A 15022-nucleotide genomic window follows, 5' to 3' on the forward strand; every position below is an offset into this window, starting at 1 on the left:
GGGAAACAAACCCACAACCCTGGCGTTGCAAGCGCCATGCTCTACCAACTGAGCTACACGTTTCCATTTAATTCATTTTCACTCCTACAGTGAAAGGTCAATCAGAGGAGAGGCAGTGCTATGACATAATATGATGACTTGCGTGAGCACCTACCCTTTTGACCCTTAGAATGGAAAAGTATATATATATATTCCAGGCAGTCTGGAATGCAGTTCAACCTATTACGAACAGATCAAGTATTACCCAACAAACTGTGAAAAGGCCCTAAGGTACAAATGTCAGGTACAAATCTTTAGGGCACCTTCCGTTCTGGATGGCACAAACAGTAATCTATCGTCTTGTGACAAATTCAGGGTTCAGAGATAACACAATGTCCAGTTTACCCACATCTCTTTATTACACCTTACCCTAGTGATGATCTAAATCTGGTATAACATACTGTATCATTATACAAACCAGTGAGAGGGAAAAAATCTGGACATTCTACACTTATAGGATCAGTTTCTCCATATGAAAGAGGTTATTATGGCGTAGAAGTAACCCAATAGGCATTAAATAATTAATCACATTGCCTAAATGTGGCCCAAGAAAGATGTTATCTCCTCAGTGTGGTTTTGTATACAGTCTATGGTTTGATCAATCACGTTTATGGGTTTGATTGACTTCCACAATCGGTTGTAGGCCTATGAAAAATAATTTGCCTCCTGTTCCTCAGTTGGTAGAGCATGGCGCTTGCAACGCCAGGGTTGTGGGTTCGATTCCCACGGGGCGCCAGTATGAAAAATGTATGCACTCACTAACTGTAAGTCGCTCTGGATAAGAGCGTCTGCTAAATGACTAAAATGTAAATGTGTTCTATCAGCCTCACCTGCTGGAATAAAATATTAATGATTTTGTATATTGTGAGTGGACGTGGAGCGACCTCTGCTGGATGAATATTGTAGATGAAACAATAGGCAACCCAGCCTATGATTGGTCCAAAAATGATATAAATTAATCTGTACCAATAGGATTCCCCCGTTCTGTAACACGTTGTTTCTTTGACCTTCCAGTACTTCCTGATTGCACATTACATCACATTGATAAACAGTTTTATTTCGACAAAGTTGATATGTATGAGATTATTATATATTTTAGTTGCATTAACTAGAGGTTCTTCTGGTTCTTTTCGTTGAATAGACGTGGGCAACATTGAATGAGAGGTTACTTCTACAGTCAGTAGCAGTTAAATAACTGATAACATGCAGAACTACGGTAAAGCAATAAATACTTTTGTTGGACAATATCCGACAGGGATCGCTCTTATCGCAATCACAGGTAAAAACATACTTTTTTTAAATTATCACAGGTCCTTCATGAAATGTAACAACAACGTAGGTAACGTAGCAAAGTCGTGTAACTCAATTGGTCCAAAAAAAGCTTTTGATTTAACCTAATTTTAACATTCTGTCAAAGAGCACATGTTCAACTTAATAAAAAACTATTTTACCCATCTCAAAGAGGTTTATATATAAAAAAAAATGACTATAGTAAGTGCATGTTAAGTGCCAAATAAAGTAGCAGGGTTGACCATAACAGGACTGACGATTTAATCTTTAAATCAGCCATAAATCCGCTTGTGACAGGGGGAATGGAAGCTTGTTGTGTTCAACAGGGAGGGGCAATTGAATGCAAGTTTCACAAAACATGTGTTATTGTTTAAACATTTATAGCCTGTCTATCTATAGGTAGCAGGGTTGACGTGTTATGCTCGAACCGCTCAGTTTTCCACCACAACACACCAGAAAATGGCCCAAAATAGTAAAAACTGTTTACCTGCTTTTACACTATGATTGACTATAAGATGTTTCTTTTGGGAAAAATATAAAATATAAATAGTATACTTAAAATTTAAAAGGGATGCAAAAGGCACTATTTTCATGGAACAATCCAGCTACGATCTCTCACTGTAACTGTAAACACTGAGGTATATGACTGTAAAGGCTTCTGTGGGTGGGAGGAAGGGGTCCCTGGTTGTGGCGGGGCGGATGGGGATGTGGGGCTGGCCAGGCACCTCAGGTAGGCTATTAGGGAAGGGAGGGGGATGGAAGCCGGGAGGGGTGGAACATGTGGTACATACATGACGTCCATAACTACCGAATCATCACTGTTTTTATTTGAACTTCATAAAGTGTTTTAGTTTTCAAATCCTTTCTGCAGTCTGATGGACATCCTGACAGAGTTCGTCTGTCCCTATTGTGATGTCATCATATCAGATACTGTCTTGCCCTATTCTGATGTCATCACATCAGATTCCATAAAAATAAGAATGTCAGATTCTGTCTGGCACTATTGTAATGTAATCAAATCAGATTCTGACTGGCCCATGTTTTGATGTCATCAGATCAGATTCTGTCTCACCCTATTCTGATGTCATCCCATCAGATTCTGTCTGGCCCTGTTGTGATGTCACCAAATTTGAGAACTGTCTGGCCTTGTTGTGATGTCATCACATCAGAGGTTTTAACATAGAGATCCTATTACATTATTCTCATTCCTAATTCTATGGGTTTTAAATTCTACCCCCAGAAATTATGTCTAGTGTTATTTTGTTGTGATGTCATCACATCATATTCCCTCTGGCCCTGTGATGTCAAGGATTCATCTGACTCTAGATACTAGATACATTTTGTTCACCTGGTGTGCTAAGAGGGCGGAGGTTGCATCTTTAGAATGGGACTTCTGAAACCTAACATCAAGTTCACCAATTGTGTCAGACTGAGCTTTTAAAGCTTAAATTCATGTGCAAAATAAATGGAAAATCTTGGATTGTAATGTTATATGCTAGCTATTTCTTTGAATAATTGTCTGACCAAGTTAGTCGGATTGACTTGTAAAGTTACTAAATTATGATTAATCATAACAGTTTATGACTTTTTAAACTATCTATAAGCTACTTTATAAACTACTTATAAACCATTTACAAATAAATTATAAAGTGTACCTCAATGTAAGGTGTTACCATAATATTGTGACAGGAGTGGGGCTCTTTGCTCTGCGTAAATGGCTGGCTGGAGGGGTGTGTACGAGCAAAGCCCGGCTGGACGGGAAGACTGTCCTTATCACCGGAGCCAACACTGGGATTGGGAAAGAGACTGCCGTTGACATGGCTAGCAGGGGTGAGCAACAAGTATTCGACTTCTTCTCTGTTCATTGTAGTTAGACAGTTGATATGATGAGCTCACAGTGTAATGTCTGTTCTGTGTTTGGCCACAGGGGCGAGGGTTATTCTGGCCTGCAGGGACATGACAAGAGCCAATCAAGCCGCAGAGGGCATCAGGAAGAGGAGTGGCAATGGGAATGTGATTGTCAAAAAGTTGGACTTGGCATCCCTACAGTCGGTGCGACAGCTAGCCAAAGAGATCCTGGAAAGTGAAGAGAGACTGGACATCCTTATTAATAATGCAGGTAGAGGGACACTTCCCAGCTAGCACATAACATTATGAGAACCATATGTTTCTTATAGCTTGGTGAGCGCGTGATTGTCCTATAGTTATTTTGCATACAACCTTCCCACAACCTTATGGGAATGGTGCAGGATAGTTGTTTAACAGAAAGTTTCCTAAACGTTTTCTTGTGGTTTTTATGGAACGTTTTCTGAACGTTCTCAGAACAATTTGAGAACATTACTTTAAAAAGAACCATGAGGAAACCTGTAGTAAACGTTATGCTGAAGTACTGAAATTCCCACAGAAGAACGTTGTTTCTTAATGTTCTGTGGACTATTTGACAACCTTCCCAATGTCAAACCAGTTGGAGAATGTTCCTAGAAAATTACCAAAATAGAAATGAAATGTAACCATATTATTTCAAAACATATACATTCCGTTGTCAGCATCAACACAACTCTCTCTATCCTCTTGTTAAGTGTATTCGGGTGATCTTAATGAGTGATTGTTTCCTTTGAAACAGGGTCTGTTTGAATAGACTAAAATGAACAGCTTTGTATGCTTAAAAAAACATGGCATACTAGCTCCATCCTGGTGGCGCAGTGGACTAATTCCATGGATAGAGAACAGAAGATTATAGGTTCGAATCTCACTGATGCCGTGTCACAATATAAAATAAATGTGTTTGCATGATTAATGCCTAAGGAAATTAATTTCCCTGTGTTCTATCTGTGCTTGGAGTTCAGAAAAGCTAACCCAAAATAAGCTATCAGTGTTATTAAACGTCTTGTTGAAACATTCAGTGAAAGTTTTAAGGTAGTTATTAAAAACCTCAAAATAACCTATAATGTCATTAATAAAACCTCCCAGGAAAACTTTCAAGGAACCAGAGTAAAACATTCTCAGAACCTCCCTGCAACCTAAAAGTAAATGTTCCCAGAACAGGCAAAGTTAATCAAAGGTTCAGTTTTACCGCTCAAGAAACGTATGGCTTCGTTCCCACAACCAATGTGAAACCAAAAACAACTTGAGGTGTCATAAAAAAGAAATGCGCCCCCCTCCCCAATGAAAAAAATATTTTCACATTACCCTCCCCTTGTACTGTAAAATAAATTGAACACCCTCCCCCCTCATTGAATTAACTCAAAATAATGTTTACGACCACAAATAACAATAACTGTAGCGACCCTGTGTTTATAAACGTGAATATCTACTGTGGTTTTGTGGCACATTCAATGCCACGCAGGGTTACGGGCCAGAAGGTTGAGGGTTCGCCGACCACCACAGAGGAGCTCACTCTCCCTGCCTGTTTCATTTCTTCACGATCAGAGCTGGTTTCAGACAATGATCAGCTAGGGGAAATCAGATTTTAAACATTTTGATGCCATATTTATAATTCTATAATTATTTTCCACCAATAGGTTTATGTACCAAATCACCACACAACAATAAACAAAACATACTGACATGGTTTGCGTTTTCAACGCCACAATAAATAGACTGTCAATCTGGACAGAAAACAAATCCCTCCCTAATTTCTAGGCTTACCCAGTATCAAATTGACTTGTTGCAGATAAAAGTCTGCGGAAATACGTAGTGCACATAAAAATACCTTTTGAGGTTAAATTCCCATGTATCGAATAAAAAATGCAAGTTAAATGGGTTTCCATCACATTTTCAACTGCAGGCATACTGATGGGTTTGTCACAAAAAAAAATTGCGTAGGTACAGGTATAGCGAATGTGCCCACTATGGTATTGGCACGTGCGCTCTAGCCAACAGCTTGCAGATACAGTGCAGGTATAGCTTACTACATGATGAGATTATTATGGACAAAATATTATTTTTATTTGTCAAATGGCAGCCAAGCATCTATTGATCATCATGTCACCAGAATAAGACCCTCGATATTTATTGAAAGGAGCATCAACCTCATCACTGTGCCCTTTTACACCGCCCTGTGAAGTTCATCATAATTTATTTAATCTGTAGCCTAATAAACTGCATGCTTTCCCATGATGTGGATAATTTTTTTATCAAACATGTAGGCTACTTTACTCACATAGATTTTTTGGATGGAAACCTGGTTAATGTCAAGGATGCTGGAATTATATTTTGGATGAACGTGCGCATGCCTACAGGATAATTTTTGAAGTAGCCTAATCAGATTAAAACATTGTGACTGGTTGTGTTTATGCCACATATAAAAAGTAATACATTAAACAAGTTAAATTATCAATATTTAGGCTATATTGAAGCATTAGCGTCTAGGTGCATGAGGAATAGCCACTCGGATTGGAGAGGAGGCAGAGCATGTGTTAAGCTTTCCTGAATAACTGGGCCTGCCGGGAGCATATGTGTTCACGTTATTATAGGACGACTTGGGAGAATGGTGATCTGCAACAGACAGCGCATTCAGTATCAGAAGTAAAAATACAGCCAGACTGGCCTGCTACTGTGTCTTTCTATAAACGGTTGAGAGTAGACCCACAACTGATCCAAATCAAATGAAACATTCAAATCACAGGACATTTTCACTGCAGCCTAGAATAGTCTAGAATGTTGTACTCACTTGAAAACAATAATGCCATTATTCGTAGCATTGAGGTTTTGTAGGCTAGTCTAGGTAGGATAATTGTATTGTCTCTAAACAAGATCAATAGAGGAGATTTTTTATCTGTTTGTCTCATGTCTTCACTGTTCTTTCATGCGCAATGATGCACCTGGCCTCTCCACTGCCTATCAGCTATTCCTATTTGTTCTGGTTGATTCATATAAAACATTGATGGAGCTTTTAATGTTTTTATGTGTGGTATGATTGCTAGTTAGCCTATTGCAGATCTGGACAAACAATCCACCTACCACTATTGTCACTATGAATGGTGGATCGAGGGCAGGATATACCGTTAGACTGGTAGACTACTGACCTGTGGTATAGTAAAAGTTAGCACAAAGTGTAGTGCATATGGGAAGTACCAAAACACCTTGATTATAGTGGCGCATGCGAGCAGTTTGGCTAGGATGGAATAAATTATATAGTAAAACCTGCAACTAGCGAATGTAAACCAGGGGAAAAAACGCACTGCCCTCCCCTGTGCCCAAGAAAAAAAAACACAACCCTCCCCAAAGCCCAAAAAAAAGTTTGACAACCCTCCCCTATTTTCGACCAGTAAATTACGATCCGTCCCTTGGCAAGCATGGTAACGTTGCACTATTCAGCTGTGCTCATTGTTAATAGGGTAATAGTTGACTGCCATTCCGCGCGTGGCTAATTTATAGTAAAGGAGGAGGAGTGACATGACGCTGTGCTGTTGATGAGAAGATTGTAAACATTATAAATAAATTACCACTGTGCCCATAGAAGAGGAAGCAATGTGAATTATATTGTGCTTACTAAATGAAGTTAAGTGAGCTATTCATTCAGACCAGCCTTACTGATTGAACCTACATTATCAACTACATTTCAGAGAGTAGACTAACTTTTCTTCTCTGTGTCTGTTGATAGGTATCATGAGCTGTCCAAAATGGCAAACTGAAGATGGCTTTGAGATGCAGTTTGGTACCAACCACTTGGGCCACTTTTTATTGACAAATTGCCTTTTGGATCTCCTTAAGAAATCAGTCCCAAGCCGTATTGTCAATGTCTCCAGTTTAGCTCATGAAAAAGGTATAACTTTGTCTTTGTCATTTACCATATAAGACAATGATTCAGTGTTTATAGGATATATGATTGATTGCCCAAACAAAATCCATGATTTAGCCTGTAATTGTAGATTTAATTCATAAAGTGTTTTCATTTACGGTGCCTTCAGAAATATTAATACCCCTTGACTTATTCCACATTTTGTTGTGTTACAGCCTGAATTCAAAATTGATTAAATAGATTTCTCTCACCCATTTACTCACAATACCCCACAATGACAAAGTGAAAACATGTTTTAAGTTTTGCACATTTATTGAAAATGAAATACAGAAATATCTCATTTACATAAGTATTCACACCCCTGATACTTTGTCGAAGCACCTTTGGCAGCGATTACAGCTGTGAGTCTTTCTGGGTACGTCTCTAAGAGCTTTTCACTCCTGGATTGTGAAACATTTGGCCATTATCATTTTCAAAAATTTTCAAGCTCTGTCAAATGTGTTGTTGATCATTGCTAGACAACCATTTTCAGGTCTTACCATAGATTTTCAAGCAGATTTAAGTCAAAACTGTAACTCGGACACTCAGGAATATTCACTGTCGTCTTGGTAAGCAACTCCAGTGTAGATTTGGCCTTGTGTTTTAGGTTATTGTCCTGCTGAAAGGTGAATTAATCTCCCAGTGTCTAGTGGAAAGCAGACTGAACCAGGTTTTCCTCTAGAATTTTGCCTATGCTTAGTTCCATTCCGTTTCATTTTTATCCTGAAAAACTCCCCAGTCCTTAATAATTACAAGCATACCCATAACATGATGCAGCTACCACTATGCTTGAAAATATGGAGAGTAGTACTGTAATGGATTTGCCCCAAACATAACACTTTGTGTTCAGGACAAACACAAAGTGTTATTTTTTTTTTTTTGTTATTTAGCAGATGCTCTTATCCAGAGCGACTTAGAGGAGCAATTAGGGTTAAGTGCCTTGCTCAAGGGCACATCGACAGATTTTTCACCTAGTCGGCTTGGGGATTAGAACCACCAACCTTTCGGTTACTGGCACAACGCTCTTAACCACTAAGCTACCTTACTTTATTGCCTTGTTGCAAACAGTATGCATGTTTTTTATTATTTTTTATTCTGTACAGGTTTCCTTCTTTTCACTCTGTCAATTAGGTTAGTATTGTGGAGTAACTACAATGTTGTTGATCCAACTTCAGTTTTCTCCTATCACAGCCATTAAACTTGCCTAGTTAAATATAGGTTAAATTAAATTAAATTGAAAAAAAAGCCATTAAACTCTGTAACTGTTTTAAAGTCACCATTGGCTCATGGCGAAATCCCTGAGTGGTTTCCTTCCTCTCCAGCAACTGAGTTATGAAGGATGCCTGCATCTTTGTAGTGACTGGGTGTATTGATACACCATCAAAAGTGTAATTAATAACTTGCTCAAACGGATATTCAATGTCTACTTTTATTTATTTATACGATCTACCAATAGGTGCCCATCTTTGCGAAGCATTGGAAAACCTCCCTAGTCTTTGTGGTAGAATCTGTTTTTGAAATGCACTGCTCAACTGAGGGACCTTACAGATAATTGTATGTGTGGGGTACAGAGATGAGGTAGTCATTCAAAAATCATGTTAAACACTATTATTGCACACAGTCCATGCAACTTATTATGTGACTTGTTAAGCAATTTTTTACTCCTGAACTTATTTAGGCTTGCCATAACAAAGGGGTTGAATACTTATTGACTCAAGACATTTCAGCTTTTCATTTTTAATTAATTTGTAATAGTTTTGAAAAACATAATTCCACAAATCTCAATTTAATCCATTTTCAATTCAGGCTGTAACACAACAACATTTGGAAAAAAGTCAAGTGGTATGAATACTTTCTGAAGGCACTGTACCTTTCCTTGCTTAGTGTTAGTCCACCTTTTGACATTAAATAATAAATAATAATAATAAACATTATATCCATATGTGACTTACTATGTGCCACTTTTAAGAATAATTTTTTCAACAGGTGAGATTTATTTTGATGACATAAACTTAGATAAAGATTACAGTCCATGGAAAAGCTACCGGCAAAGTAAGCTAGCTAATGTGCTCTTCACTAGGGAGCTGGCAACACGACTACAAGGTAATTCAACTCCGCTGCACAACATCATTTCATTTTACAGCATGCATTTGGCAGTATGTTAGTAACACTGTTTGGCATAACAAAGGCATGAAGTACAATGTGTGTTGCATCTCTCTTCAATAGAGTGGCAGCAGACTTACTGCATTGAATTAGGCTGATACAAGACATTACCTGTGTTTGTGTGTGTCTCTCTGTAACTGTAGGAACTGGAGTAACTACATATAGCCTCCATCCTGGGGTCATCCGGACTGAGCTTGGCCGGCACTTCTGGCCCGCCATGCCCCTGTGGAAAAGAGCCATCTACAAGCCTCTCATGTTTTGGCTCAAGTCCCCCAGAGAGGGAGCCCAGACCACCATCCACTGTGCTGTAGAAGAAAGCCTGGCAGATGTCAGTGGACTCTACTACAGGTCAGACGCCATCAGAGCTTGTATTTGTCCAACCTTAGCTTCTTTTCACTGTTGGTGTTACTTTGCATGCTTACAGTATATGGATCTTGGTAAGATTAATACTAGGATATATTCAATGTGTGTCATTAACTTTGTGTGTGTGTTTGGAATATTTTTTTCTGTCCTGGTTACAGTGACTGCGCCCCAAAAACTGTGGCCCTTCAGGGCCAGGATGATGCAGCTGCCAAGAAGCTGTGGGACCTGAGTGCCTCCATGGTTGGTCTGGCATGATGGACCTGGTTACCACCAGGACTGGCCTAGCCTTTAGAATGTTGACATATTACCATCTGATGATGATGAACTGTGAAATGCATCCAAACCTCATTGCATTCAGTAAGAAACTGTTGAATGACATTTGTTTAAGTTACATTTATTTAGAATATACAGCAAACTACATACAAAAATACTATGCATCAAAATATGTTAACGTGAGCCTTTTAAACAGAAGGAATGTCACATAATTAAGTTACATGGAAGCTGTATGAACTTTTACTACATAAGTGTAAATTCTATTGTAGAGGAACAAGGATCACTAAAGTCTGTATTTACGTACGTTTGTAGTATACACATTATGTTGTCTTGTCATGGAACTGATGTATGAAAATACATGTGCTATATCTACAAAACATTTAGAGAAACAACATACATTGTTCTCTTGGGTAATTTAAAATGTACGATAATAAAGTGCTGATTTACATAATCTCTTTAATTGTACCTAGCTAAGGCATATAAATCATATATGATTTGTGTATATTCTGAGCCTTTCATATTGGACATTAAACCAACGGCACTAAAACAAAACATATTGTGGTTGCATTATGAATGATAAATTACTTTTTGATCCACTCTCTTTTCCGATAATTTGTCTGGAAGGCACTGTGTACAAGTTTGCTACAAAACAATCAACCTCAATTTAATACTAAAGCTACAACATACCCCCCATCTGCATGTTGCACTAATAACAACATTCTACACAACTAGATGGCTTGTTGGCTACACATGTACCTCCTACTGTATGTGTTCTTAGGATTGCACATCTAAAGGATTTAATGGACCAAAGAAGATTATTATGAATATACTTGCATTCAAATAATTTTTATGATTTTCAAATGTCTAAAAATGTAATGCTTTTTTTATCTCTCAGCCAACCCTGTTCCTGGAGAGCTACCAGCCTGTAGATTTTTGCTCCAACTCTAATAATTAGCTGGTTGATAAGCTAAATCAGTTTTGCGAAACCCTGCAGGAGGGTAGCTCTCCAGGAACAGGGTTAGAGAGCCCTGCTTTAGATGTTGCTAGTGTCTAACCTGTAATGTTGAATAGGTGGTGCTGATATTCTAAGAGCATCCATAACATTTACAACTTTATACCGGTAAGCAAGTTATATCCATGTTACACTGGTTTTCTAAGAGGAAAGGTTGAAATTCCAATTAGCAAAATCAGGACATTTCCTTTAGAAAAGTTACCCTTTTATTACGTTGTGAACATTGCTACATCTACAAACAATGAGTCCCACTACAGCTCCTCAAAAGCAGATAGTTGCTTCATTTGCTCCACTTGCATAGAGTGCCTCCTTACAAGTTTCTTCTTTGACTTGAGCTGGCCTCTCTTTGGTGAGTTTGGTGCTACTGGAGCTATTGATCTGAAACCTGAGGCAAGAGGGGACGAGGGCTTGCTGCTGGCTCCAATGTCGGGGATTGGAGGGTTGGGGTTGACGTTCAGTGGGGGTAGATGGCCAGGCCGGGTATGGGAAATGTAGTCCAGCAGCAGAGTCCCCGAACCTCGCCTCTCCAAGAGGCCTGGTGCGCGGCGACGTGCTGTGCTAGGAGATGACGTGCTGGCATTGCTGTCTAGGGACTCCCTGGAGCTGGTCAGCATGGCTAATGGAGAAGTGTTGAGTTTCCTCCTCTCTAGAGGAACCTTAGGAGAGTCCAGTATGCCAGAGTCTGAGTACAGCTGGGAGTCTGAGTCATAGTGGTCAGTGCCCAGCCGTCTCCTATAGACAGTGTCTCTCAAGCTGGCTGGCACACTGTTGCTGCTACTGTCCTGGTCTGCAGGGACGGTGCTACGCCGGGCCAGGGGCTGATGCTGACACAGAGACCTCTCATATGCCGATTTGGAAGTTAGAGGGACAGACAATGAGGATGACATTTGTGGGAACAACACATCCTTGCCATCCACACTGTTTTGTCGAGACAGGGTCGATCTCTTGGACAGAGCGAGTCCATTGACGCCTGTGACGACCTCATCAGAGGTGGCGCTCTTACTCTCCTCATGGGCCGCAGCTGCAGCCAGGACGGAGGGAGCGATCAGCCCCCAGGGCTCTGACTGCAGACGCTTCAGCTGGGGTAAACGAGCACGCTTGGGGTTGGCTGGTCGCCGTGTGGGAGAGGTCGGCCCGTTGGGAAGCTTTGCTGCTGTGCTGGACGATATTTTCAACTTTGTCTGGAAACTGAAGATAGTGTTGTGCTGATCGGCTGAGTTAGGTGAGGGGGAGGTGTTCAGCTCAATGTCAGAGGGAGTGGTGCAGAATGCCGGGGAGCACCTATCCTCTAGCTCTGGGGAAGGGGGGACATTAAGGTACTGCTTGGTGGTTTTGGTGCCAGAGGGTGACTTGTCTGTGGTGATAATGATGACCTCTTTGCCCTTGGCTTTACATGCGTCTAGGAGAACCTTTAGGGTCTCTTTATCATCTGCATTGACTGCATAGACCAAAGCAGAGGCCCCGCTCCTGTCTTCCAGACTTGGGTCTGCCCCATTGGTCAACAGGTGGGACACCACCTCATGCCCCGCCCTCTGGCTGCAGGCGTGCATCAGGGCTGTCCGGCCTGCTTTGTCCTGGATGTTGGGGTCAGCCTTGTTATCCAGCAGGTACTTGACCAGCTTTGCCTTGCTGACACTCTGCGGGTCGCTGTGTTTGGACATGCAGACCACCATGAGCGGTGTCTCTCCTCGCTCGTTGCTCTCATTGATGTAGGCACCCCCCTCTAGCAGGAGCCTGGTGAGCCGCAGGCGTCTGAGCCACACCGCCTTCAGAAGCGAGTTCCCATCTGTCCGCAGCTCCAGTATGTCTGCCATCATCGCCAAGACAACCACAGATAGCACCCTCCCTCAGTGGTGAAAGGCAGTCACAACCTGCAGCCCTTCAAACAAAGTATTGGTTTATTGCATTATATTTTGTTCAATCTATAGGTCTGCTTACTGATTCATCTAGTATTATCACACAAGGAGTCATCACAATGGATACTTGCCAAGCCTCTCAAGACTACCACCAGGAGGCAGTCTGTGTTCAGTAAAAATCACTTTTGAAGACATGGACAAGTATGGCAATTGTGGATGAAGCTTTATACCTATTTAAGTAGCGTTATTGTCAAAACAGGAAACTAATTGTAGCAATGAAAAAAATATAATTTCGTGAATAGGGCCCTAACCTTTCTATATACCCTGATGAAGACAGCTTGGCTGTCAAAACGTTGGTTATACAATTATTGCATCTGAGCTCCTAGAGTGCGCAGCTCTCCTTTTCTTTTTCAAGGGGCCTAATCTTGTCACATGTATCTTCTGTAAGCTTCCATCTCCCTGTGTAAAACATAAATTAGATGGAAGAATGTGCGTTATAGGCTATATGTAGGCTAAACGTTATGTATTTAAATCAAGCAATTTATCTTGAATGTTTTGCTTGCTAGATGGATATATATATATTTTTTTTTTTTTATGCTCTGTAGTTGACCAATTAATCCCAGATCCAAGACTATAAATTAATTAGTTATAGTTTTAGATCATAAAATACCAATAAAATAGATCATGACATATGGAGATAATCATATGATTGTAGAAGAAAACATTCTCACCATGAGCGTTAACATCCTAATCATACCATAGCATACATTTACATTTACATTTACGTCATTTAGCAGACGCTCTTATCCAGAGCGACTTACAAATAGGTGCATTCACCTTATAGCCAGTGGGATAACCACTTTACAATGTTTTTTTTTTTTTTTTTAGAAGAGTATAGAAGAGTATGCCTACAGAAAAAACATCTACTTTGAAATGGAATGTTCAGATATTTTTTTTTTATTACAAGACTCGATGACAACTAAGATGCGTCTTCTTCGGGTAGGCTACCTAATGTGCATGATCTGATAAATATATATTACCATCATCCTCGCGCGATCGCCTAGAATAGGCTATAGCGCGTCGCTGTCCATGGTCCTCATTTTGGATTACTTGTTTGAGACGCGTGTCTGGTATAAAACGTTTCACTACAAAATTCATAATCTGTTGCACAATGTAGGCTACTTTTTTTATGCACTTGTAATATCTACTATGATCCCTGTGTCATTAAAATAACAAAGTAGCACAAAAAGGACCACAATTTAAGGTGTTGGTTATATGCTCCTCACGTTTCATATTCTCATTAGCTAAACTATTTTCAATTATCAGATCATAGTAGGCTTCTCAACAAAAAAAGTGTGTGGTCTATATAATGTTAGTTTGAAACCTTGGATATTGGAAATTACATGAATGGTATATTAATGTTGACTATTTATGTTTCTTGCTAAAAACAATCTGCATTCATCCCCATGTTCCTATGCAAAATATCAAGAAGGTTTAACTGTCATTGAAGCATGTAGCTTACCTGATCCAGGCTTGTCATGTTCAAAGGTGCCCCAAATGTTTTGTCATTAGCTATCCTGAAACATAATGAAAATAAAAGTTTTCAAATGGTTCTTCGTTATAGTCCCTGAATTTATTCGGAGCTTCTCAAATACTGTCCTAGTTTAGGTTCAGAGCTCTGGCACCATAGCGCATCATGCTGGTCGCTTTTGTTATGGAAACGCAATAGATCAGTCCAATAGGCGGCATTCCTTTCACTGCGCAAGAATCACAACCTCAAGATACTGGGGGTATAAATAACTTTCTTTTGCCTGGTGAATGAAACGTGCATTTTTCTTGACGTCAGAGTTGACAAAAATAAAGATTGCATCTGGTGAGAACCTGTCACATTTTTCATGTCTGCAGCACACACAAACCAGTTCTACCTTCCAATAAAATGGAAAGTTTAACAGTTTTATAACATGTTTAGAATTACTTGTTTTTCTTTATGGCTTAGCCTATATCCCACTACCACAAGATAAGGAGAATCAAGATTCAGTTTATATAAAGGTCATCAAAGTATAATGGAATATTTGTGTACACTGGAAGTTATAGCCTGCAGTTTCAAATGATCATTCACATTAACATCAAAGCAGCACTCCCCAAGAGAGGATGCCTTTCACTTCAGCAGTGATGAATTCATGAACTTCTTAGATGAAAAGATCATGATCATTAGAAAGCAAATTACGGACTCCACTTTGAATC

At 39.8% G+C, this 15022-nt stretch overlaps 2 protein-coding genes across 2 annotated transcripts; one reads left to right on the plus strand and one right to left on the minus strand.

Annotated features, from left to right (window-relative positions):
• Nucleotides 1–1051: 1051 nt before the first annotated feature.
• On the plus strand, nt 1052–10507 carry LOC311135496 (retinol dehydrogenase 12). The gene is made up of 7 exons (XM_084169493.1): nt 1052–1318; nt 3019–3159; nt 3257–3448; nt 6935–7096; nt 9098–9214; nt 9418–9622; nt 9796–10507. The coding sequence occupies exons 1-7, from the start codon at nt 1243–1245 to the stop codon at nt 9890–9892; spliced, it is 990 nt and encodes a 329-aa protein (XP_084025619.1). The 5' UTR covers nt 1052–1242; the 3' UTR covers nt 9893–10507.
• A 666-nt stretch (nt 10508–11173) lies between these two features.
• Nucleotides 11174–12739, minus strand: ankrd34c (ankyrin repeat domain 34C; the record flags this gene model as incomplete). Its single annotated transcript, XM_084168094.1, has 1 exon — nt 11174–12739. The coding sequence occupies one exon, from the start codon at nt 12737–12739 to the stop codon at nt 11174–11176; it is 1566 nt and encodes a 521-aa protein (XP_084024220.1).
• Nucleotides 12740–15022: the final 2283 nt, after the last annotated feature.

The sequence above is a fragment of the Coregonus lavaretus genome, assembly GCF_964263955.1.
Source record: "Coregonus lavaretus genome assembly, chromosome: 9".
NCBI lineage: Eukaryota > Metazoa > Chordata > Actinopteri > Salmoniformes > Salmonidae > Coregonus > Coregonus lavaretus.